Source organism: Ovis aries, chromosome 26 (genome assembly GCF_016772045.2).
Source record: "Ovis aries strain OAR_USU_Benz2616 breed Rambouillet chromosome 26, ARS-UI_Ramb_v3.0, whole genome shotgun sequence".
Classification (NCBI taxonomy): domain Eukaryota; kingdom Metazoa; phylum Chordata; class Mammalia; order Artiodactyla; family Bovidae; genus Ovis; species Ovis aries.
The window spans coordinates 36,207,489-36,234,281 of NC_056079.1; the positions used below are offsets into that span (position 1 = coordinate 36,207,489).

General features: G+C 40.8%; 1 protein-coding gene across 3 annotated transcripts in view; it reads right to left on the bottom strand.

Annotated features, from left to right (window-relative positions):
• KAT6A (lysine acetyltransferase 6A) overlaps positions 1–26,793 on the bottom strand; it is a 106,051-nt gene that overhangs the window by 26,607 nt on the left and 52,651 nt on the right. For 2 of the 3 annotated variants that reach the window (XM_027962617.2, XM_042241367.2), the window contains 5 exons: positions 24,113–24,228; positions 23,255–23,336; positions 22,235–22,370; positions 20,589–20,905; positions 17,980–18,098 (listed from right to left, as the gene is read on the bottom strand). In XM_027962617.2, coding sequence (XP_027818418.2) covers positions 17,980–18,098; positions 20,589–20,905; positions 22,235–22,370; positions 23,255–23,336; positions 24,113–24,228 — 770 coding nt within the window. Of the gene's footprint in view, positions 1–1,164; positions 1,427–17,979; positions 18,099–20,588; positions 20,906–22,234; positions 22,371–23,254; positions 23,337–24,112; positions 24,229–26,793 lie in introns of those variants that run through there. The other variant, XM_042241368.2, reaches the window with a different exon arrangement.

Consider the following 26,793-nt stretch of genomic DNA (forward strand, 5'->3'; position numbering starts at 1 on the left):
TACATATAAAAATTATGTTTACCCTCTGGTCTATTAAGTTTGCAATAGCATTATGTCTTAAAAAAAAACAACGGACATGCCTTAATTTAAAAATATTTTATTACTGAAAAATGCCAGCCATTATTTGAGCCTTCAGCAAGTCCCATAACAGATCACCAGAGCAAATACAATAATAATGAAAAAGTTTGAAATATTGCAAAAATTACCAAAATGTGATAAACAGACATGAAATGAACAAATAAATGTTCTTAGAAAAATGGTGCTTGCTGATAACACTTGCTCAACTCAGAGTTGCCACAATTTTCAATTTGTAAAAACATTATTACTTGTGAAGCACAATAAACTGAAGAGCAATAAAAGAAGGTATGTTCCCGTGTGTGTTGTATATATAACATATAATACCTAACCACGTATAATTATCATGGATATTCTATAAACATGAATTAAGGTTTTTAAAAATGGAGCTAGGATTCAACCTAATTTAACACAAGTATTAATAACTTTTAAAAGGAGCAATCAAAATTACCCTTCACCATTTTATGCTTTAAAAACCACTGAGAGATTACTAAAAGTCCCTTGCTGGAGCTCATGACAAACACACACCACACCCCACCCCCACCTCTAACAAATCTGAAAAGATATAATATCAAATTTATATTCTTTATAAAGAAAAAGCCTCTTCACCATAACTCATCTCAGGACTCCCTCTGGTCTTTCTAACCACTCCCTTTTCTAAAAGGCCAAGGGACGTATCTCAGGTTTCATGTTGGAGCATAGCCAGGTGAAACCTCACCTCTTCCTTAAGACACCTCAAAACAAAAAACAAACATCTGTTAGTTGGATAAACTGTAATACGACACCAAGGAGCACTGAGGCTCTTTCAAGAGCAAAAATCAAAAAGAAAAACACAAGATGGGGTTAGAGTAAGATTTTGTTTCTCAAAAGCCAAACAGAGCTCTGCAAAAGGTTTTAAACACACTGTTCTTTAAACTACATTCCAGAATCATGTACTGTAATTCACAAACTAGCATCTTTTAGCCTATTTTCACAGCTCCAAATAACAAGAACAGTAACACAGAAAATATCAGAATAACCAGTCAGAAACCACATCTAACCTCCTGAGCCAAGGATCACACAGGATGCACACAGGGCGAGACCACGCACCTGCGGCGACATCACCTGCTGCTGGAGAGCCTTCCCGTCCGCGGCCGGGCGCTCCTCCAGGCGGATGCCTGACGTGAACGTGGACACCCAGCTCCAGTACAGCTGTTTGCACATCGCCGACACTAAGAGGGTCTGCGGAAGGCCGGAGGCACGGCACACCTCCCTGCCGTCAGGGCCCTCGGCCTCCTGCACTAGGAAACACGCCCGGCCACCCTCCAGCTCCCTTGTGAAAGAAGCCTCTGAGCCAGCGTGCAGAAGCAACAAAGGCTGCGCAGTCCGGAAGAACAGGTGCACCCAACCACCCGTTAACCCAGTCCTTGCCAAAATCGAACTGCCAAGTCTGAATTACAAGGCTATCTTTGATTTCCTGTGTAAATTTCAGTCAAAATGTCATTAAACATGCAACTTTCCAAAGTAGCGGGTATTTAACAAATCAAGAGCACATAAGTTTTTTAAGCTTTTAACTCAGGTGCTCCCACCCTGCACCTGCCTTCTCATTTGAATACGCCAGAACAGCTAAAACAAGATGTACATTCTGGGCCAGAATGGACTGTCCAACCTAAGAAAACACGGGAGGGGGCACTGAACACACTAGTAATTGGGCTAAATCAAAAGAGGTATCTTTAAATATGCCTGTTCTAAATAATGAAACTTACTACCAGCCATTTCGGAGAAAAGATTGTTACTTTTCTGCAAAAAAAACTCCACTTCCATCCAATAGAGAGAGACCACTCTTGCATACAGAGACCCACAATCTAGATCTGGTACAAAAGGAAAATCACAATTGAAGGTGGCACAGCCCTGCCCCCTCCCCCGCCAGTCGTTTCTTTTCCATTCCCTGTGGGAATGACACTTTGAGGTGGGAGTGGAAGGTAGGATTCCCCTTAGTATCAGCATGAGAATGTGCAATGGTGAGGGAAGACATGTCTTTCTGACATTGGAACATTTCCCATGAAAACTTTAATAAAAAACAGTCCTGTTCCTTAAGGATTAAAAGTTACCTGATGAAAGAGATGTGTAAGAATGAGGTCACATGCTGCGAGGTGGAGAGAGCATGAACTGGGAAGAAAGAGCCTCAGCGTGTGTGGGGTACCGCCTGGGCAGACCCTGCATCTTGCATTGTCTTCTCCGTCATTCCCCATTCAGTCCTCAGAGCAGGAAACACATGCCCACTTCACAGACAGGGAGGGATGTCGGGGAGGGAAACCAGGCTCAGAGAAGTTGAGAGCTAGAGAAGGGCAGCACAGGGCCAGCAAGAGTGAAGCACAGACAGAAAAGAGCCGGCCAGCACAAGGCGAGACAGAACAACTTATTAATTTCTGAACTCCAAAAGTTTGTAAAGTTTTTTGAACTAGAACTTAGCTTTCCAAAGTACACATCCATAGCCTCTTACCCAAAACGCTTGGAATAGAATGTGCTTTGGAATTGTGAACTTTCCTTGTTAGAAAAGTGTTACAGTATGTATATGTATCTTAAATCAACAGCCTCAGTAGGGTTTGGGACAACACTGCATAATCAGATACCTTAATATTTCTTCAGCAAAGCATATGAATATTCATATTAAATAGGATAACTAAAGAATATATTGGGCTTCCCTGGTAGCTCAGATGGTAAAGAATCTGTCTGTGTGCAGGAGACCCAAGTTTGATCCCTGGGTCAGGAAGATCCCCTGGAGAAGGGAATGGCAACCCACTCCAGTATTCTTGCCTGGAGAATTCCATGGACAGACCATGAAGAGTCGGGTCACGAAAAGTCGGGCATGACTGAGCCACTGACACAACAAAGACTAGACATACGTGTGCACGTAGATAGAGAGTCTCAAATCGGTTCAGATTATGTTTCCCAAACAACTGAATTAGGATAAGATCTTACAATATAATGACTTCTAATTGGTTTTCATTCTCTAAAGAAGATACATATACAGATGGGCAATATGCACATGAAAAGATGTTCAACGTCACCAGTTACCAGGGAAATGCAACTGTAAATCACACCCATTCACACCCATTAGGACGGCTACTAAAAATAAATAAACCCCCAGAAAATGCCAAGTGTCGGCGAGCGCGTGGCCTTCGTGTATCTCCTGGACTGTTCCACGCACAAGCCCCTGCCCCCAGCCTGTGATTCCAATACTCTGCTGTTCACTCCCTCACCTTGTTCAGCCTTCTGCTACGTGGTAGACAGTCCCTAGCTCAACAATTCAAAAACTGCACAAATCTATCCCTCCCCTCAGAGTTCTCTGCCCCACACTGCCTGCTTTTTCTCCATAATGTTACCACATGATACAGTATTTACTTTAACCCATCCCCACTACTAAACTGTTAGCTCCTGAGAGTAATAATTTTTTTTTAAGAAAAGTCTGCTTTGGTCCCTGTTTTATCTCTAGTGCCCAACGGTACACATGGTAACCAGCACACGGCAACATTTACCATTAAGTAAACATTATCTATGTTAACAACTTCAGCTATTACCCATGCAGTTTCAGCTGTCACCTGTGTGCTGATAACCTGGCAATCCTACCTGGAAGCCCTCCTGATCTCTACATCGATACACACGACAGTCTAGACTTCGCACAAGCACCCAATCTGTGTAACCATGACTGGCAGAGACCATCCAGAGAAGCTCCCCTTCCCACATCCAGGATCATCATCCACTCAGAAAAGAACACTGGGAACTATGTGGTCCTGTCCTTTCGTTTAACCCCAACTGAACCCAGCACTCTGCCTTTCCCATCCTACCCTAATCCTTTGCACAACCTCTGCCTCCTGGACGCCCTCCGCCTTCATCCAGGCCCTGGTCAGCCCTCACTGACCACTGTGAGCGCTGGACTGGAGGGCTTCTTTGACCCACTTCACACTGCATCACCAGAACTAGATTTCTAAACGCAAATACAACCATGCCGTCCTCTTTAAAATAAATTCTTCAGGAGCGCCTCAAGAGCTATTTAACTACTTTAAAGAACCACCGTAACTAGAAAGCAAAGTACAGACTGCTTAACATGGACCACAAGATCTCCATGACCTGGTCTTCTGGTCTGTACTCACCTTTTCAACCTCATCTCTTAACTGAACGCCAACCGAAGAAATTACACACAGTTCTAAGTGTTCAGTAACCTTTCTCACACCCAAACTATGCCATGAGAAATGCCCTCCTCTCCCCATCCAGTAGCTAATTCTCATTCATTCCTTGAACACCCTAGTCAAATACCACCTGCTCCCTGAAGACGACACGCACAGCCTAGGCAGACGCCTCGCTGTCATTCTCCCGGCATCTCAAGCATTTACCGCAGAAGAGCAGTCAAGGGTTAAAGATCTGGAGTCACACAGCCTGGTTCAAATGCTGATTCTGATACTGATTAACTATGTAATTCCAGGTATGATAATCCTTCAAAGGCTTCAATTTCTTCAGATGTTTGAAACGGGAGCAGGTAACAGCAAGATTTTATTAAATGCAAAAGCTGACACACAATGGTGAAGGTAGTGAACCTAGAACGTAATCACAGACCCCCCATGACGAACCACAAGGCTTCAGCTGCTGACTTATGAACGCATGTTGTCTGGGGGCAGGGACACAGCGTCTGTGTGTCTGTGGGTTTCCAGCACCCACCACTAAGACAGCTAGCAGAAACTGGCACTGACTCAGTGCTCACCACATGTATGACACACCAAGTGCTTTGCAAATATCAATTCATTTAATCCTTTCAACAAACCTATTAGGTAACTTAGTTGACAAAGGTCACTCAGCAGAGACAGGATTTGAACCTGGGCAGCTTATTTCTAATACCTAGGCTCTTAACCACTATCTTAATGAATATTCAATAAAATTTTACTAAACTGTCCAGTACAGCAGGATGGTTCCCACAAAGAAGGGCAGCAAGAAGAAGAAGGGCCAGTCAGCCATCGACAAGGAGGTAACCGGAGAACACACCATGGACACGCCCAAGTGCAGCGTGGAGCGGACTTCAAGAAGCGTGCCCCGGGAACTCAAACAAACCCAGAAATCTGCCACAAAGGGGGCGGGAACTCCAGATGTGCGCCCTGACACCAGGCTCAACGCAGCTGCTGGGCCAGAGTAAGGACTGTCCCACACTGTATCCAAAGGGGGCTGTCCAGAAGGTGAAGATTCACCAAACAAGCTCTATACCCTGGTTACCTGTCCACCACTGTCAAAAAATCTACAGACAGTCACTGTGGGTGAGAACTCACGGCTTAGAGTGAGTCTGCATCTTGATTTTCCTATTGGAAGAGTAGCTAATAGGCAGGCCTATCTTCGAGCAGTTTCAAATTACAAAACTACCTAGAGAGCATTTCCTGATGCTATGCCCGGCCCCTCCCCAGTCGCCGGAGTTCATGAAGATCTGAACAGGGCCTAGGCAGGATGAGGCGATTTTAAAGTGCTTTCTGGCTTGGGAATGACTGCTTAGGTAGCTGGGACATTGACGGTAAAATGTCCATGTTTTCACATGCATTTTGGTAATTCTAAGATAAATATTTTCCAAGGAAGGGATAACAACTCTCAGAGTGAAGAGAGTTGCTGAACCTAGTTTATTTCATTTCTAATTAACTGTTCAATTCTTTACGCAAAGAAAAAAGTTATTTCAAAAATGCTATTTACTTTCCTGAAACACACACACACACACACAATCAAACCCTTCAAAATTAGAAAGCACTAAAATTACTAAGGAAATATAATACACTATTTGGTGATATTTTATGTAAAAACCCATTCTATATATTTCGAGGAGGCTGTCATGATCTTCAACGTAAAAACTTAAATACAAATGCTTCTTTTCAGTGATGAATCTTCTAAGAAAAACCATTCCTTCCAAGTTCACAAAATCACTTTTGAAAGATAATTCCAAATAAAACCCTATACTACCAATTTCTTATGCTTCTGTTTATGCTTCTGTTTTTTTTTTTTTTTTTAAGAGGTGGCTGTTTTTTATGGAAGTGTTCACTAAATAGCTACTAACGATGGAACATAGTACCAGGCAAACTATACCCTTCTCCTGAAATTTTTTTTTTTTTTTCAAAAAGCAAACAAAAAGCAAAACCAATTATTAAATGACCCTTCTTGAAGGGGGGGGTGAAAAAAAGAAACACTGTGAAATACTTCAATAATGTTTGACTTACTTAGGTAATATATCACACAAAATTTAACTGCTCAAGATCATCACTATAAGCTATCACTATTGGGAGTTGCTTTTGTGACTGGTTAAAGCTCTATGAGAATTCAAATTATGTCTCACTCAAAGCCCCTGCACCTAGCAATTTCTAGAACAGGGTAGGTACTTAAAATATGATGAGCTATTGATTGGATGGATTGCCATCTAAGACACTGTAATAAAATCTTCCTGCAAGCTTTGTGGAACAATGGTTGAAGTAGTTTCTACTACAGCATGTCTAGGCGCTCCAAAATGACTCTGTATGTTATGTTTATAAATGCTGTTATTATTTAAAAACATCATCTAATCTAATCAATAGTGAGTCCCCCCACTGCTTTAACTTACTTTGTCTAGGACATTAGGTCAGACAGCCTGGAAGCTGTTCTTAACATCCCTTTACTCCTTTAAACTACACATCAAATCTACCAAGTTACACCGACTCCATCTCTGAAAAGGATTCTAAATTCATCTTCTCCCCCATCTCCACTGCCGCCTCTCTAGTCTAAGTCACCATCTTCTTTCTTCTCGATCACTGAAAAAGCCTCTACATTTGTTTCCCTGCTTCTGCTCTTGGCTTGGAATATGAAGAATTTCAATCCATCCATATAGTGGCTAAAAAAAGAAAATTTAATTCATATTTGTTCTATTTCCTTGCTAAAATCATTCAATGATTAAAGAAGATGTGGTGTATACATACAATGGAATACTACTCAGCCATCAAAAGAATTATCATGACACCATTATTTGTAGACTCTAAAAAGAAAAAAAAGACACAAATACATTTATTTAAAAACCAGAAATAAGACACAAACACAGAAAACAAACTAATGGTTACCAAAGGGGAAAGGGACAGATGATATATGCTACTATATACAAAAGAGATGAACAAGGGTATACTGTAGAGATATATTGTAGGTATATCCTGCTATACTGTAGAGATATATTGTAGGTATATCCTGCTATACTCTAGAGATATATTGTAGGTATATCCTGCTATACTGTAGAGATATACTGTAGGTATATCCTGCTATACTGTAGAGATATATTGTAGGTATATCCTGCTATACTGTAGAGATATATTGTAGGTATATCCTGCTATACTGTAGAGATATATTGTAGGTATATCCTGCTATACTGTAGAGATATATTGTAGGTATATCCTGCTATACTCTAGAGATATATTGTAGGTATATCCTACTATACTGTAGAGATATACTGTAGGTATATCCTGCTATACTGTAGAGATATACTGTAGGTATATCCTGCTATACTGTACAGATATATTGTAGGTATATCCTGCTATACTGTAGAGATATATTGTAGGTATATCCTGCTATACTCTAGAGATATATTGTAGAGATATATTGTAGGTATATCCTGCTATACTGTAGAGATATATTGTAGGTATATCCTGCTATACTCTAGAGATATACTGTAGGTATATCCTACTATACTGTAGAGATATACTGTAGGTATGTCCTACAATAAAACACAATGGAAACGCCATCTTTTTAAATCATTCAATACCTTCCCACCACGAGTGCAATAAACACTCCAGTCCTAACTCATGTCCTCATTTTATCTCCGGCTTCATCGTCTGTGGCTTTTGCTCATTGCACTCTGGCTGTCCCGGCCTTCTCTCATTGCCTCAAATGTACCAAGTTCTTCTATGCCTCCACACGTGCACAGGCAGCCCCCCATGTCTCCTCAGTAGCTCTTTGCCTTGCTGACTTTCTACTCATCTTTTAAGTCCCTGTGTGAATCATCGCTGCCTAGGAATACCAGAGACTGGTACAGGAAGTGTCTACTATGCCCTCTCACCACCTTCTTACTTTGTTCCCACTACTTATCAGCTTGTAACAACAGACTTATTTGCACAACTGTTTACTATCTGTTGCACTCATGAGACTGAATGTTTCATGAAGGCAGAGTCTGTGACTGTCTGTCTACCCTATAGCTCCAGCTCCACGCCAGGCACATGAATTCTAAATGAGTGGACTTCATGGGGAGATATCATCATTAGAACTTCAGCTCACTGCACGGTAGTGCACTAAATTATTTCCATAGTGTGCTTATGAGGATCAGCACAGGTTAGGACGCACAAGTCTAGCTGCCTATTTCCTTGGTGCCAGATATGTACATGGACAATCACAAGTTTAATAAAACACTGGAAGAAACATACTGTCTCCACTGGGCCTCAGCAAGGCTCAGCACCCCTTTTAACTCTCCCTAGTCATCGTCCTCTTCACATCTTTTCTCTTCACACCTATTATTACAACTTCTGGCTCATTTCACCCAATAGAAAACTTCATTTAAATATCCACTCAGTAGACAAATATTTACTGAGCCTTTACTATATTCCAAATACTCAGTATAAAGCAGTGACCAAAAAAAAAGTACCTGATCTCAAGGCACTGGCATTCCAGAAATGAATATTTACATTTATAAGTTAAGTGGTGAGTAGCCTGTAGGACAAGCAGGTAGGGGGACAAAGAGTGACAGTGGGGATAAACGCACGTTGTTTCAGTTTGGGAGTTAGAAGAGCCTCTCTAACGGAAGACAGAAGCAGAGACCTAAACAGAGCGAGCAGTGAGCAGACTCGCTCTCTGGACCAGAGGAAGGACCGTGCAGACCGGGAGCAGGAAGAGCAAAGGCTCTGAGGCGGAAGTGTGCCTGGGGCATCTGAGGAAGAGAGAGGAGGCCTGTGGCTGGTGAGGTGTGAACAAGGGCCAGAATGGGAGGACAATGTGCGACACGGGTAGGAGCAGTCACAGTGGGTCTCTTTAAACAGACTCAGCAGGACTGAATGACACTGGAGGCTTTCTGGGCAGAGGAGTGGAAAGTCTGAAAACATTTATTCCGGCCCCCGTGTAAAGAATACAGCTCAGACACTGGGGTGAGCAGCAGAAGTGGAAGCAAGCACATAAGTATGGAGACATCAGAGCAGCCCAAGAGGAAAGGAAGGCAGCTCAGGCTAAGAAGGCGGGTGGGGAAAGAAGCAGTCATGTTTTGGAGATATTCTGGAGGTAGGACCAACAGGATGTGCTGATGAACTGAATATGTACGGGTATGAGACAGAAAAAATCAAGGATGACACTTCTTTGGGCCTGAGAAAGTGAAAGAACAGAGCTACTGCTGATGCCCATTCTCCATAAAAGGAACCAGGGATTCTCAGAGAAATGGCTGAATCTACAGCGTGAACACGGGAGCCTAGGATATACTGCTGTGGCTAAAAGCAGATACGAAGATGGGCTATATAAATATTGAATCATTTCACTGTACACTTGAAACTTTTTTACAGTTATATAAAATTGAGGCCAATTATACCTCAACTTTAAAAACCACCAAATGAATAGAATAAATTGGACAAAATAACACACACACACAAAGAAGCTCTCCCTACCCAAATCTGGAACAACCTGAGCATCTAAATAATGCCAGTAAAAACAAATGATAACTCATTAAATAAGAATCTGTAAGTCATAGAGAGGCGGATGGATGGAAGGATGGATAGATAGAAAAAAGGAAAAGCTCTTCATTATAGTAGTATGCCAATTAAAAGACATATATGATGGAATTATAAAATCATCTAATTGCATCTAAAGCAACCAACAAAGTCTAGAGGATAAAATCTGTTGAGAAACAGCACATATTTAAACAAAGTACATACCCCAAAATTACTTAATTACAGAGGGCAAATGAGTTCACAGATAAGAAACATGGCATGATATCACTGTAACCAAGTGATCAAAGGACACATCACCACTGTGGATGTTCTACAAAATAAACGACCTGCACTCATCAGAAATGTCAAGGGCATGAAAAATAAAGACTGAGAAACTGCTCCAGGGTAAAGGAGAATAAGGAGACATAATGAGTAAACAAAACACACAATCCTCAGTTGGCTAGTTGACCAGGACAAGGCTTCCTTTCCTTTTGCTATAAAGAAAATTAGCAGTACAACTGGTGAAATTGGAATAAAGTCTCCAGATTAGATAACATGTTTCATGGGTGTAAACTCCTGATCTGGACTGGACTGTGGTCACCTATAAGAATGTCCTTGCTTTTAGGAAAGAGACACAAGTAAACAGGAGTAAAAAGCATTAGTACACGTCTGCAACTTAATTCAGGAAAAAAGCTTCTTAAAAAGGGAAGAAACGACAACCTGACTGAACAAGACGGCGGAGGAGTGTGTGGACGTGGAGGACATCTCTCTCCACGGATACATCAGGAGCACACCTTCCGACACAGAAGTACGTGCAGGACACGAGCTGGAGCAGACAGGGGGACCCCACCAGAGGACACGAAGACAGAAAACCACGCAAAACCTGAGATCAAGCTCCGGGCCTCTGGAGAGGGAGCACTGACGCCAAGAGCCTGGACTAGCAGAGAACTGACCTAGGGAGAGAAGAGTGAGAGCTCACACAGAGGACACCGCCTGCACACAAGACCCGGCATCACCCGACCCCCAGCAGCACCCTGCACCTAAGCACCAGACCAAACAAAAATACAAACCCAGCCATCGGCAGGCAGGATTACCCTTCCGCAGCCTTGCCCATCAAGGGAAAGACAGACACACACACACTCAGCACGATCTCACCCTAGACGAAGCTTACTCAAACCACTGGACCAACCTTAGGAGCCCAGAGACCAAGAGGAAGAAAGAATCCAACCCTGAAGCCTGGGAAAAGGAGACCTCAAACACAGTATGTTAAAAAAAATAATGAAAAGGCAGAGAAATAATACACAAACGAAGGAACAAACTAGAAACAGAACTCCAAATAAATGAAGAGGAAATAGGCAAACTACCTGGAAAAGAATTTAGAATAGTGATAGTGAAGATGATCAAAAACCTTGAAATCAAAATGGAGAAAATGCAACAATCAATTAATAAAGACCTCTAAGAATTAAAGAATAAACATACAGAGACAAACACCACAGTCCCTGAAATTAAAAATACTCTAGAAGGAATCACAGAATATCTGAAGCAGAAGAACGAATCAGTGAGCTGGAAGATAAAATGGTGGAAATAACTTCTGGAGAGCAGAATCAAGTACAAAGAATGAAAAGAACCTAGGACAGTCTCAGAGACCGCTGGGACAATATCAAATGCATGAACATTTGAATTTTAGGGGTCTCAGAAGAAGAAGAGAAAAACAAAGAGTATGACAAAATTTTTGAAGAGATTATAGTTGAAAATTTTCCCAACATGAAAAAAGAAATAGTCAATCAAGTCTAAGAGGCACATAGTCCCATACAGGATAAACCCTAGGAGAAACATGGCAGGACACATATTAATCAAACAAAGACTAAACACAAAGAATACTAAAAGCAGCAAGGGAGAAGCAACAAGCAACATACACTTAACATAAGCGTAAGGGAAACCTCATACACTTAACAGCTGATCTTTCAGCACAAATTCTGCAGGCCAGAAGGGAATGGCAGGATATATTTCAAGTACCGAAAGATTACTGAACCTAGCAAGTAGTGAAAGTACAACCAAGATTACTGTACCTGGCAAGGATCTCATTCAAAATTGATGGAGAAATAAAAAGCTTTTCAGACAAGCAAAAGGTGAGAGAATTCAGTACCACCAAACAAAACTTACAACAATATACAGTCAGGAAATGTGAGAAGAAAAAAAATCTACAAAATCAACCCCAAACAATTAAGAAAATGGCAATAGGAACAGATATATCAATAACTACTTCAAATGTAAATGGATTAAATGCTCCAACCAAAAGACACAGACTGGCTCAAGGGATACAAAAACAAGACCCATATATATGCTGTCTACAAGAAATCCACTTCAGACCTCAAGACACATACAGACTGATAGTGAGAGGATGGAAAAATATATTCCATGCACATGAGAAGCAAAAGAAAGCTGGAGTAGCAATCCTCATATCAGAAAAAACAGACCTTAAAATAAAGATTACAAGAGATAAGGAAGGACACTACATAATAATCAAGGGATCAATCCAAGAGGAAGACAGAGTAATAGTAAATATCTATGCACCCAACACAGGAGCATCTCAATACATAAGACAAACACGAACACATAGAAGGAGAATCTGACAGGAACACGGTAATAGCAGGAGACTCTAACAGCCCACTCACACCAATGGGCAGATCATCAAAACAGCAAATCAATAAGGAAACACAAGTCTTAAATGATACATTAGATGAGATGGATCTCATCAATACTTTCAGGGCATTCCATCCAAATGCAGAAGACGACGTCTTCTCAAGTGCATGCGGAACATTCTCCAGGCTAGACCACATCTTGGGTCACAAATCAAACCTCAGTAAATTTAAGAAAATTGAATCATATCAAGCATCTTCTCCGACCATAATGCTATGAGACTAGATATCAATTTCAAGGGGGAAAAAACAAACTGTAAGAAACACAAACACATGGAGATTAAACAACACGTTCCAAATAACTAACAGGCCACTGAAGCAACCAAAAGGGAAACCAAAGAATTCCTAGAAACAAGTGACAATGAAAACATGACAACTCAAAACCTGTGGGATGCAGCAGAAGCAGCTCTAAGAGGGAAGTCTGTAGCGAAACAATCCTGCCGCAAGAAGCAAGGAAAACGTCAAACAGACCACCTCACTTTACACCTGCACTGGAAAAAAACAACAACAAAACAAAATTAGTAGAAGGAAGAAGTCACAAAGATCAGAGCAGAAATAAATGGAAGAGAAATGAAATAAACGAGTAAAGATTAATAAAACTAAAAGTTAGTTCTTTGAGACGATAAACAAAATTGACAAACCTTTAGCCAGACTCATCAAGAAAAAAAGAGAGAAGAATCAAATCAACAAAATTAGAAATGAAAAAGGAGAGGTTACAACAGACAATGCAGAAATGCAAAGGGTGATAAGAGACGACTATGAACAACTATATGGCAATAAAGTGGACAACCTGGAAGAAATGGACAGATTCTTAGAAAAGCTCAATCTTCCAAGACTGAACCAGGAAGAAATAGAAATTATGAACAACCTAATTACAAGCACTGAAACTGAAGCTGTGATCAAAAATCTCCCAAAAATCAAAAGCCCAGAACTAGATGGCTTCACAGGAGCACTTTATCAAACATTTAGAGAAGAGCTAATGCCTATCCTTCTAAAACTCTTTCAAAAAATTGCACAGGAAGGAACACTTCCAAACTCATTCTACGAGGCCACCATCACCCTGATACCAAAACCAGACAAAGACAACACAGGAAAAGAAAACTACAGGCCAGTATCACTGATGAACACAGATGCAAAAATCCTCAACAAAATTTTAGCAAACAGAATTCAGCAACACATCAAAAAGCTCATACACAATGATCGAGTTGGGTTTATTCCAGGAATGTGCAAGGATTCTTCAATATACGCAAATCAATCAATGTGATATACCATATTAGCAAATTTGAAGATAAAAACCGTATGATAAAACCATATGATAATCTCAATAGATGCAGAAAAAGCCTTTGACAAAATTCAACACCCATTTATGATTAAAACTCTTCAAAAAATGGGCACAGAAGGAACCTACCTCAACATAGTAAAGGCCATATATGATAAGCCTAAAGCATACATTATTCTCAACGGTGAAAAATGGAAAGCATTCCCCATAAAATCAATAACAAGACAATGGTGTCCACTTTCACCACTATTATTCAACATAGCTCTGGAAGTCTTAGTTACAGCAATCAGAGAAGAAAAAGAAATAAAATGAATCCAGACTGGAAAAGAAGTAAAGCTCTCACTGTTTGCAGATGACATGTTATTGTACATGGAAAATCCTAAAGACAGTATCAGGAAATTGCTAGAGCTAATCAGTAAATTTAGCAAAGCTGCAGGATACAAAATCAATACACAGAAATCACTTGCATTTCTATACATTAACAAAATTAATGAAAATTCAGAAAGAGAAATTAAGGAATCAATCCCATTCACCACTGCAACAAAAAGAATTAAATATCTACGAGTAAACTTACCTCATGCGAAGAGTTGACTCACTGGAAAAGACCCTGATGCTGGGAAGGATTGGGGGCAGAAGGAGAAGGGGACGACAGAGGATGAGATGGCTGGATGGCATCACCGACTCGATGGACATGAGTTTGGATAAACTCCAGGAGTTGGTGATGGACAGGGAGGCCTGGCGTGCTGCCATTCATGGGGTCGCAAAGAGTCGGACACGACTGAGCAACTGAACTGAACTGAACTGAAACTTACCTAAGGAGACAAAAGAACTGTACACAGAAAATTATAAGACACTAATGAAAGAAATCAAAGATGACATAAACAGATGGAGAGATAGTCCATGTTCCTGGGTAGGAAGAATTGATATTGTGAAAATGACTATACTACCAAATGCAACCTATAGATTCAATGCAATCCCTATCAAATTACCAGCGGCATTTTTCTAGAACAAAATTTTTTAATTTTTTACTAGAACAAAAAATTCCCAACTCATATGGAAACACACAAGACCCTGAATAGCCAAAGCAGTCTTGAGAAAGAAGAATGAAGCTAGAGGAATCAAACTTCCCGACTTCAGATTATACTACAAAGCTACAGTCATCAAGACAGTATGATACTGGCACAAAAACAGAAATACAGACCCACGGAACAAGACAGAAAGCCCAGAAGTAAACCCATGCACCTATGGGTACCTGATTTTTGACAAAGGAATATACAATGGGGCAAAGACAGCCTCTTCAATAAATGGTGCTGGGAAAACTGGACAGCTACGTGTAAAAGAATGAAATTAGAACACTTCCTAACACCATACACAGAGATCAACCCAAAATGGATTAAAGACCCAAATGTAAGAGCAGAAACTATAAAACTCTTAGAGGAAAACATAGGCAGAACACTGGATGACATAAATCAAAGCAAGATCCTCTATGACCCATCTCCTAGAGTAACAGAAATAAAAACAAAAGTAAACAGTGTGGGCAAGTGGGACCTGATTAAACTTAAAGGCTTTTGCAGAGCAAAGGAAACTATAAGCCAGGTGAAAAGACAACCCTCAGAATGGGAGAAAATAATAGCAAAGGAAACAACTGGCAAAGGACTAGTTTCCAAAATACACAAGCAGCTCACACAACTCAATGCCAGAAAAAGAAACAACCCAACCAAATGTGGGGGAAAGACCTAAACAGACATTTCTCCAAAGAAGACATACAGATGGCCAACAAGCATATGAAAAGATGCTCAACGTCACTCATTATTAGAGAAATGCAGATCAAAACTACAATGAGTTATCACCTCACACCAGTCAGAATGGCCATCATCAAAAAGTCTACAAACAATAAATGCTGCAGAGGGTGTGGAGAAAGGGAACACTCTTCCACCGTTGGTGGGAATGTAAATTGATACAGCCACTATGGAAGACGGTATGGAGATTCCTTAAAAAACTAGGAATAGAAGCAGCATATGACCCAGCAATCCCACTCCTAGGCATACGCCCTGAGGAAACCAAAATTGAAAAAGACACTTGTTCATTTTTCACTGCAGCACTGTTCACAACAGCTGGACCATGGAGCAACCCAGATGTCCATTGACAGATGAACGGATAAAGAAGTTGTGGTGCATTTAACAATGGAATATTACTCAGCCATGAAAACAAACACGTATGAGTCACAGCTCTGATGAGGTGCATGAGCCTAGGACCTATTATACAGAGTGAAGTGAGTCAGAAAGAGGAAGATAAATATTGTATTCTAATACATATATACAGAGTCTAGAATAATGGTACTGAAGAATTTATTTACAGGGCAGCAATGGAGAAACAGACATAGAGAATAGTCTCATGGACATGGGGATAGGGGAGGAGAGGGTGAGATGTATGGAGAGAGTAACATGGAAACTGACATTACCATATGTTAAATAGCCGATGGGAATTTGCTGTGTGACTCAGGAAACTCAAACAGAGGCTCTGTATCAACCTAGAGGGATGGGACAGGGTGGGAGATGGGAGGGAGGTTCAAAGGGGAGGGGATATAGGTATACACATGGCTGATTCATGTTGAGGTTTGACAGAAAACAGCAAAATTCTGTAAAGCAATTACCCTTCAATAAAAAAAATAAAAAGAAAAAAATTTTTTTTAAAGTAAAGAAACTCCTCTCTCCTTTGAATTCCCACTAAATACCATGTAAACGCCTACTAGAGTACTTGTAACACTTTTTTTTTTTTTTAACTTATTGTCAGGGAAAGGACATGCCTTTAGAGGATAAGCAAGTTGTCTGAAGTGTAAGTCAATAAAAGACCAAGGCTTGAACCCAGATCCCCCGACTCAAAGCTAAACCTGGTTAAGTCCTAAGATGGTGAAATGCTGAGTAAATGTTTCCTGAATATCCATACTGTTGTTTTTATTTCTCAAAAATGCATAGGAATGGAGGCGCAGACATGGGGAGCAGACTTGCAGACACAGTGGGGGAAAGACAGGGCAGGACAGACGCATAGAGCAGCCCCGACATACACACAGCCATGTGCAAAATAGACACCCGCCAAGAAGCAGCTGCATGACAACACGGGGGGCCAGCTCGGCGCTCCACGGGGGGGCCCCCTTGGCACTCCACGACGGCCTGGGGGGGGACAGGGTGGGAGGGAGGCTCAGCGGCAGGGGGCATATGCACGCACGGCTGATTCACCTTGCTGTATGGCAGAAAGCGACAATGTTGTAAAGTGATTATCCTCCAATCAAAAAAAAATACATAAACAATCTGTTCACTAGTCAATCTCTGAATCCAAAGAGGTTCACCCACACATCAGGAATCCCCAGCAGTGGCCTTATAAATTCTTAATTTCAAGATAAGAGATAGAACTCAACTTGGCTTACACAGTGAGTTGGTGGCAAAGGAGCAAGACAAAAGATAAGCAAAATCCAAGAGTCTTCATGATCCACACCTGCACTTTTCCTATCTTTTCTCCTGCCATTATCTACACCCTTGTTCTCTGCGTTTCAAAGAATACTTCCAGATCTTTGCACTTCCGTTTTTCCTAACTAATGAGACCACATTCCTTGTCATCCAGATAAACTCCTTTACATTTCTAAGACCAGCTCAAGCGGTACTTCCCCTCAATGAAGCCTCTGACTCCCCAGAGAGAAGTACAGGCTTGCCTCCTCTACTCCCCACACTTCACGTGTTCTATAATTAAACCTCCACATTAAGGAAATTATTTACAAGTCTCTCCTGGCTGGAGAAGGAATCCTGTCATTTACTTTGGCATCTCCAGCAGCTGGCACATAAGCAGGCTCTGTGTCTGCACGTTTATATCTTGCTATGTGACAACAAAGGATTAAGGCACAAGCATTTAATAAATATTTCCTGAGTTAATGAATATGTGTTTCATCACCTGAGCGAGGTTTGGTTTTCGTTTGTGTGCCAGTCAAATCCTAAACTCTTCTTCATATAAGACAGAAAATAAACCAAGCTCATTGGATAGTTAAAGCAATGTGTTTATCTGCAAAACCAAACCAATTACCATGGGTTTGGAAAGAACACCTTAACCAGCAATGGACATGCACAACCACATCAGACCAGACAGATGAATAAACTGCTACTGCTTTACCCACAATATAATTAACCCTGTTTCTTACCCACGAACAAACTGACTGTCCGATGCGAATATTCAACTTTACCTGCAGCGCTTGTTCTTGGATGTCACGAAATAATTCCATATCCTTCTCAGTCATGATTTCCTGGCTCCCAAAGAGCCGGTCCTCGCTTTCTTGTTTGCCATCCCAGCCGTCCTGATTGTCTGCACGTTAAGAAAGGGCTTGCATGTTATTGATGCTATCATGAGTTCAGCACCCAAACTAGAACAAATTTCAAAAGTCTTAATATTATTTATATAAGAGAGAAAAGGACAACACTAAGCTGACTTTCAGAAAGATACTGGTCAATAAAGGATATGTACCTATTATATCTGCCTTATAATGAAAACCCTGAATTGACTTAAAGCTTTTTAAAAATATTACACAACTAAATTTAAACTTAATTGAACAAGTCTGTATTTCAACATATACATACATGTATATATAAAAAGCAGAACAGGAAAAAGGTCTAAGGAATATGCAGTCTATTCTGAAATAACAAGGATATAAAAGTTTTAACACGTGTCAACACGCAAATGTTGCTTTTTCATTCTTTGGTAGTATGGAAGAAGTTTACGGTATAGCAGGACATAATGTTCATCACTTTAGAGTCAAACAAGAAAACTCTGCTCCTCTTAAAAGTCTCAATGATTCCACAGTCTTCATAAGGCCAACACACTCTTATCTCAACAAAACAGTCAATTTCAAGTGGTTATTTTAACTGATGCCCAGTGCCAACTCCCCAACTCCTCTCCCCTTCTGGGTGCCCGTTAAAAGCACGAAGTCCAAAGCCTGAGGATCACAGGCAGTAACCCTCTGGGAAAGTGCAAGAAATTAAAATAAGCATTCACTGAATGACACACCTTCCTCAAATGGGTAAAGAAACAAGTGAGAGGGGAACCGGGGGGGTCAATCGGAGCACTGGCCTTTGCATTTGAAAATGACATCAATGTGGTCCTGCTGCTTCTCTGAATGTGTGCGGCTGAAAAGACCCGTTAGGGACAGTTCTTTTAAAAAATCAACTGTATATACAGTTACTCATTTCGTGGAAGAAGGAACAGGACAGGGGTTCACTCTCGACGATAGTCCTAAACTGAAAAACACGGGTCTGATCTGAAGATACTCTGAGCCTTCACTGCCCCCTAGTGCGTGCCACAGCCGGACACAGGCCCAGGTTGGGTACAGCCCTCCACGCACTCTACCAGATGGTGCAGGCTGCCTCCTAAACTACAGCTCAGAGGCAAAATGATAGAGCCCGTGAAAGCCAAAGCCATGCCCGAAACTCAGCAATGGTTCTCCACACACTCGATGCATTTGCTGTGATCGAAAATGTCTAACGCTTCCAGCAGAGTCTTCTAATAATCTACCTCCAGTGAAATGGTTAATTCAGAAATCCCTTTTATCACCCTCTGCTTTATGAGATTCTTTCCCAAGTCCAACCTGAACGGCCTGCATGTTTTCTCAGATAAATGTACTCGGAGTGGGCCTTATCTTCAGTCTACATGGCTGATAAAGACTTAAAAAGTAAAAGCCTAAACCGTAATTAGTTGATTGCCACTCAGGTGAAAAGTCAATCAATACAGCATAAAAAGGGGGCAGATCTGACAAGGATGAGGATCTTTCCCTCCTGCAGTGGCCTGGTCCATCCTTTATAGAAGCAGGAATGATACAGAGTGGGAGTACAATTCCCGGTGGGACAGTCGGGGGAAGAAATCAGAGTTCAGACTGCCCCCTGCAGCCCATGAGGCACCGTCTGGGCACACACAGCCCACGACCTGAGAGCCCACTCTCACTCTTCAACTTTGCTCAGAGCCCTTCCTACTTCCTTCACACTATCTGGTGCTGTCAGCTCCATAGCGATGAGACCAGCTCATTCATCAACGCTGTCTCCTCTGACCTGAATTATCTGCTACACTTTTAACTCTTCTTCACAGATCTTATCTAATCTGAAAATGAGGGAACTTAGCCTGAAACGTAGGCATATAGTCTGAGGCTGTGGCTCTCTAAGAATAATCCATGAAAAATTACAACTGTATCTGCCAAGATCTGAAGTAAAAAATCAATGACCTCATCATACTTCCAAATAAGTTGGTCTTTCACTTATGCTCAGGTTAACAGCAGCCTATTTGCCCATACTCGCTGCAGTTCCTTCCAGGAACAAAAGCGAGCATACGAAGCTCATCACATGATTTACTCTGTAATTTATGGAATATAAAGCTATCCCTGAGTCAAGGTTATAACCCACACTTCTGTAGGCAGATTCTTTGTGCTTCCACCAAAAAAAGCATCTTCTTTTCTTGAAAACTCCTACTTGTCCACTCTCCAGCTTCATCTCTAGGTTCTAAATTCCTGCCATTGTTATCACTTGCTGCTGCTGCTGCTGCTAAGTCGCTTCAGTCGTGTCCGACTCTGTGCGACCCCATAGACGGCAGCCCCACCAGGCTCCGCTGTCCCTGGGATTCTCCGGGCAAGAACACTGGAGTGGGCTGCCATCTCCTTCTCCTGAGTATCACCTAAATACATGACCTTGAACATATTCTCATATTCCAAGACTGATTTTTAACAAATCAAATATCAATCTACTCCAGATAAGTAGTGTTATTCCAAGCAACAGCCTTTGGCATGCTCCTTGTTTCCAGGAGAGCAGCCTTTACCTGTGGGCCAATCTGAAGTGCTTGGCTTCCTGCTGCCCTTCTTCCGAGCTCTGTATTGCTCAGAGTAGTCTACCACTTCCCCCCGAGGCTTCCGCCCATCGGGAGAAGGGGTAAAGAATTTGGTAAGGCCATCGATGAGCCCTTTGGTTTTCTTATTGAACTTCAAGGGGACACTGCCATCTCTGCAGAAGTCCAAGCCATCTATTTGCTCTAGGTATCCTTCTTCTGATGATGATGCTGACTGGCTGGAGAGAGTGATTTTACGTTTCCGACCCCTTCCAGGGCCTGTTCGAACTTTGCTGAAGGGACCTTTTGACCTAAGGAATCAAACAGGGAAAGGGGGAGCTATTAAAAAGAAATCTTTATAAGGTTTCTGTTTAATACATAACATATAGTAAATATCTACAACTATATATTTTAAATCCATATTGTTAAGAATATTCCATAAACTGTAATAAATATTATATGATTAAGAAGTAATATTATTAGAAACATCCACTTCTGGGAAGCCTATGCATTTTATAATAAAAAGAATCCTAGGCCGGGAGTCAGACAGCATATGTGAGTCATAACTCTGCCACTTACTAGCTGCACATCTTAGACAAATCACATTCTCTTTAAAGAAGTATCTTTACCTACACGATGAGAGCTGTACCACAGAAAACCTAAGACCCTTCCTGGTATGAAGGCTCTTCCTAGGATCTTTGCACCAACTCAGAGTTAGACTCTTAACCTCTCAACATAAGGATGGGTTACTCCCTGCAAGCCAGGAATCAAAAGATCTTTTTATAGGAAAATTAAAGCTTGATTTAAGATTTAAAAGCATGAATTACAGTACTGGTTCTGTGTATTTCAAACTGCTAATGCCCATTCACTTCAGTTATTATCACCTTCAAGATAGTCTTAAGTGTAGAAAAGGTGGGTAAATTTTAGGAGAGGTGGACAGGCTTAAAGGTAGTTTACATATCATCAAAGGTGAATTACTGAAGAGATACTTCTAAAAAAAAGACAAAATTAGCTACTGAATCTTGCCCCACCTCCTCCAGACATAGCCCAGTTTTCTAGTCCACAAGAGACAATTATATTCCTGATTTCTGCTAATAGGTGAAAATTCCACATTATTTTACTTTAGGACACAGAAATGGGACTTAGCTATGAGCAATGAGAGAAGCTATCCAGCAATTTGTACATATAACACAGACTACTGAGATAACATTAAGAAAAGAATCTTTGAAATGCTTCAATAATGTAATTTTTTCTTCCTTGTTTTTCAGGTAAAAGAGAAAATTTAAGGAAACGGCTAAGAGCCAGACTTCGGTGCCAGCCTACTGGGGTTTTAATCTCAGTTCAACACTTACTATAAACTATGCAAGTTACTGCTCTATGCTATAGCTTCCTCCTTTGAAAAATCGGAGTGCCAACAGTTCCTACTTCCCTGGGCTATTGGAAAAATTAAATGATTTAATACATGTAAAGTACTTAGAACAGGGGGTGCCTTGGCCCTCTGTTAAGGGCTCAATAAGCATTAGCCATTATTATTAGTACATAAAAGTCAACCTCCTTTTCCAAAGGCAAACAAGTGAGCCCTGCCCTGCAGAGAAGGCCCTGCCCTCTCCTCCCCTCACCCTGCCACAAGCGCAACTTACACCGTGGTTTGCTTCTTTAACCTGTTTTTTGGACGTCCTATTGGATTAGCGTAGCGCCGTTTTATCTGTGCTGCCTTCTTCTGCAGAAGCTTCCTTCCTTTTTTCCTAGGTCGACATATCTGACATATCCACATGCCTGTAAAGAAAGAAGATCCGAGTAAACGGAAGAGGTAGGGAGAGGGGACACTCGTTCCCCCAGTGCATACAGGTGTGACTCTTTCAAAAGGTGACCATCAATAGTGGCACAGAGGGCTCAAGTAAAATCCTGAAGTGGAATAACTTGGCTACAACTAGGGCTGAGTCTCTTTCCATCAGCAGGAAACACTTTGTCAAAGAGACATAAAGTATCTCACAAGCATTTTACTTATATCTATGAATCACAAAAACCAGAGTTGAAAATGGAATTTATGATAAGACAAAGCAGAGAGGACTAATGATTTTTTTGAAGAAAGTGTAAGCATATGATAATATGGAAGTCCAAACAACAGGCAACTATATCTCAAGTAAATACCTTTCAGGGAACACGTGTCAAAAGAATAAAATAACAGTTTTAAGCTGTATTCTTCTGACTTGGGCACTTGTTTGCTTGCAAAATATTATAAAACTTTGTGAGGTTTTCGATAAACCAGAGGCTCTAACAGCTTTAAGCCCCTCAAAGGTGATGAGTTGTGATATAATCAACATGACCTAATAGAATTTCACTTCTTCAAGAAATAAATATTTCAAAGTATTATATAAGTCAAGTATTTTGCCCTCTAGTTACAGGGCTGGCAAAAATTGGTAAATGGACACCTTTACCCTCATGGATGCGTAAACACTGAAAACAGAGGAAACTAATACTAAAGCCACACCACATAAGAACGTCATGAGACTGTCCCATCCTTAGGGCCACAGCTCTCCACTCAAGCCAGCCCAGAGGGGAAGATGCAAGCTATTCTTTCACTTCAATAAAGTAGGTTAAAAGGCGCTTTCACTACCCTGCCCCTTATCGCCAGCTTGATTTCGGAAAGTGTCTCTTACCTTTTGGCATCCGAGTGAGTGGCGGATCACAACATTCCATGTGAAAACCCCGGTCACAGGAATCACAAAAGAGCATGTTATCCTAAAGCAGAGAAAGAACAGCTCTGCTCAGTCACATGAAACAGAAACATAGTAGGGTCATGACTTTACGAAACCTAGGGGGCTCGTTTCCACAGAGGAGATGAGTTACCTAGTAATAAAAGTTCCCTTAATCTGTAGTAGTTGAGGAAACGCACAGCCTGAGTTAGCAAAAAGTTTTGCTTCATCCATCTTTAACAAGGAACTAAGGCTTCATTACTTCTAAAAAAAATGTGCGTCCAGTAGCCAGATACAAGATAACGTTTTTAGTCTGTTTTAATAAAAGAGAGAGGAAGATGACTGTAATTAATACAACTGATCATTCCTAAATGAATACCTCCATAAGACTCAAATTTCGCCAAGTATTTCTTTAAAGTAGCTAGTCTCTCTGCAAACATACAATTAAAGTGCTTTAGTAACTACCAAGAAATCTGGGAATTCCCTCGCAGTCCCGGGGCGAGGACTCTGCGCTTCTACGGCTGGGGGACCCAGGTTCGATCCTCGTCAAGGAACTAAGATCCCATAAGCTGCAGTGTTTGGCCAAAAAAAACTGGGGAGTGGGGTAGAAAACTGCCTAGAAATTATTCAAGAATTATTCAATACTTGCTCATTCATCACTCAGCAAGTTCTCTAAACGAATGATGTGAACTTTAAGAGGCTACTGTTCTAAATTCTGCTAAACCAAGTGACTGAAAATAATCAAACATACACAGAAGAAAATGCCAGCTGTGCACGCTACTTCTAAATGGAATATTCACAATGGAAGGCAAAGCTACTCACTGCATTTTTGCCTTGATCTCGACAGGAGCTGCACGTCTTACACTCGATGCACTGCCACCGCAAGGCCTTCACTCGAACCGTCAGCTCGGGGGAAAACTTCAGACAGGATGGATGACCTAACGAAAGGTGAAAAGCGGCAAACGGAACAATCAAGAATCGCTCTGCAACTGTATGAAAGAAATGCTGTAGAAAAAAGGGAATCATCTTAAATCAAAACATCAAGGAAAACAAGGAGCTCCGGGAAGCCTGCCACACGCGCCTCACCAGGACCTGACACTCCAGTTCAGTTTTATGAGCGCTACATACACCAGCCCCTCCCAATTTGATTTTTTAAAAAACCTGAAAAACTCCAAACTTGTATTAAGGCTGCATGAATTAAAGTACTGTGTGTGCGCACATGGTCCTATGTATATGAACGCATGATGTGCCTGGGCCATTTCTGGAAGAATAAACACAAAAACTGTTTACAACTGTAACATCCTAGGATGCAGCGCTATAAATATTTTTCAGGAAAGGGATTTTACATTTCACTTTATACCCTTCTGTGCTCACATTTTTTAAACAATAATGTGTTACGTTTATAACTAATAAATAAATTTTTAAAATCCCATCATTTAAAAGCGAGTTATGTGCTCATGACTTAAGGCACTCAAGATAAAACTAACCCTAAGCAATATTTCCACTGTGATCAGAATTAACAGTAACAGGAAAAAAAAGGTTCCTCTCTCAAGAGTTACAATCAGTTTGATTCTCAAAAACAGGATAGCCAATTTGCTCGTAAAGATTTATGTTTCCTCTAAAAACTGGTTATGTTTATTTTTCTTCAGTGAGAGAAAGGGTTGGTTAAATTATCTTTCTGTTTTCTATCAATAAACTTTCTTTTTTAAGAGATAATAAATTTATCATCGAAACATCACTAACATCCAAGAAAAATGGCAGAAGTGTAAAAAGATCGCATCTGTAATCTCATCATCCCAGAAGAGCTATTTTCATGTTCTACTTTTCCTTTCTAAACTAACTAAAGCCCTTGAATGGTTTTAATTATAGGATATGTGCAGCTTTGCTCTGCTTTTCATTATTTTACTCAAGCAAACTTTATATTTACATTCCTTAAACTGATTATACTCCAGAGTTGACACACTAGAACCTACCTGATCATCTGCCTGTTGTAAATATTTACACAATTAACCCATAACAGTTATTAGAATACTAAAATGAATTATTTCATGATTACAGATTCTTTCCTTCTTTTAAGTTAATTCCTTAGAATAAATTCCTAAAAGAGGAATTGGCAAGCGAAATGAAATAAACATTTCTATAGCTTGAGAGGTAGATCTGCCCTGCCAAAACATGCTCCAAGCCCTACGATGTAATATCCAGTGACATCAGCAGCGTACAAACCTTTTACCACAATTTTATCAGCTCCAGTTTGGGCTCTCTTATCTTTCAAGTTTTATAAAAGCTATAAAATAACACTTCACTGCTACTTTGGTGGGTCTTCCTATTATTATTTGGGGAAAACATTTTTAATGTGCTCAACTCTTAATTTCTGTCACATAAATGGCCTATTCATCTCCTTTGCCCCTTGGACTTTAAAAATGTAAATGCGTTCTTTGTACTTCATAGCTTTTGGCCCTTTGCCAAATGTTTAACACAATTATTTTTCTCAAACAATTCTTACTGTTTAAAATTTGGGGTACTTTAGCTTTCAATGTGGAAAATGCCCAACTTTCATGCACTTGACCGTATCCATGGTCTTCCTTGGTTACTGTGACAGCCATGCAGCCCTCCTGGCAACACCGCCGGCTCACACCCTGTGAGTCCTCTCTGCACCAAACAGGACGCTGCTGCAGCGGCCACCTGCCTGCTAAGGTCAGAGTGAAAGCCGCTGCCATTCCACCGGGCTCTTTCTCTCCGGTGGGCCACCTCTGGCCCGGGAATCAGGCCTCAAGGCCCGTCCAGAGCTTGCCTCTTCAGCCCTTCCAACAATCTTACAAAAACCTTATTCTGGTATCGAATTCCTCTCCTCTTGAAGCATGTAGTGTTTTCTGCTTTCTGGACTAAATCCTGTTTGATACTGGTATAACACACTGAATATCAAGCCAATGATCAAAGATACTACAAAGCTTCATTAGTTCTTAAAATGTAGACAAAGAATGTCTCTGAAATTAACAAATTAGGAGACTCTGAAAAATCTTTTTTAGAGCCCAAAATTTCACACAGCTCACTAAATTGCAGTCAACACTCTGTTTCTCAATGTGACATATGTAAGTTTATGTCAAAAAAAAAAAAAATCTGTTATCCTGGTTCTATTCACGAAGGCTGAGGCATAAATCAAGGGTGAGTAGTGATTATTAAAGAAACCAGCAATAACTTCCAACTGACTGCTATGATTTGAACAGATGCTGGATAGTCAAATATAAAGACTAACAGAAAAAAATAAAAAAAGACTAACTGAAACAAAAAGAAGTCTATGGAACACTTCTTATAAAAAAACAGCTACTAAGACCTGATTTAAGTTAACTGAATCAAACATTTCAAGTATACATTTAAACTCTTCCCTCATCTAGAAGCTCATCTCAGGTCCCTAAAACCAGAATCAAATGCAAATGTGACTCTCTTAAGGATCAAGCGTACAATTTCCAGCTAAACATGCTCTTGCCTGACAAACCCCGTGAGAC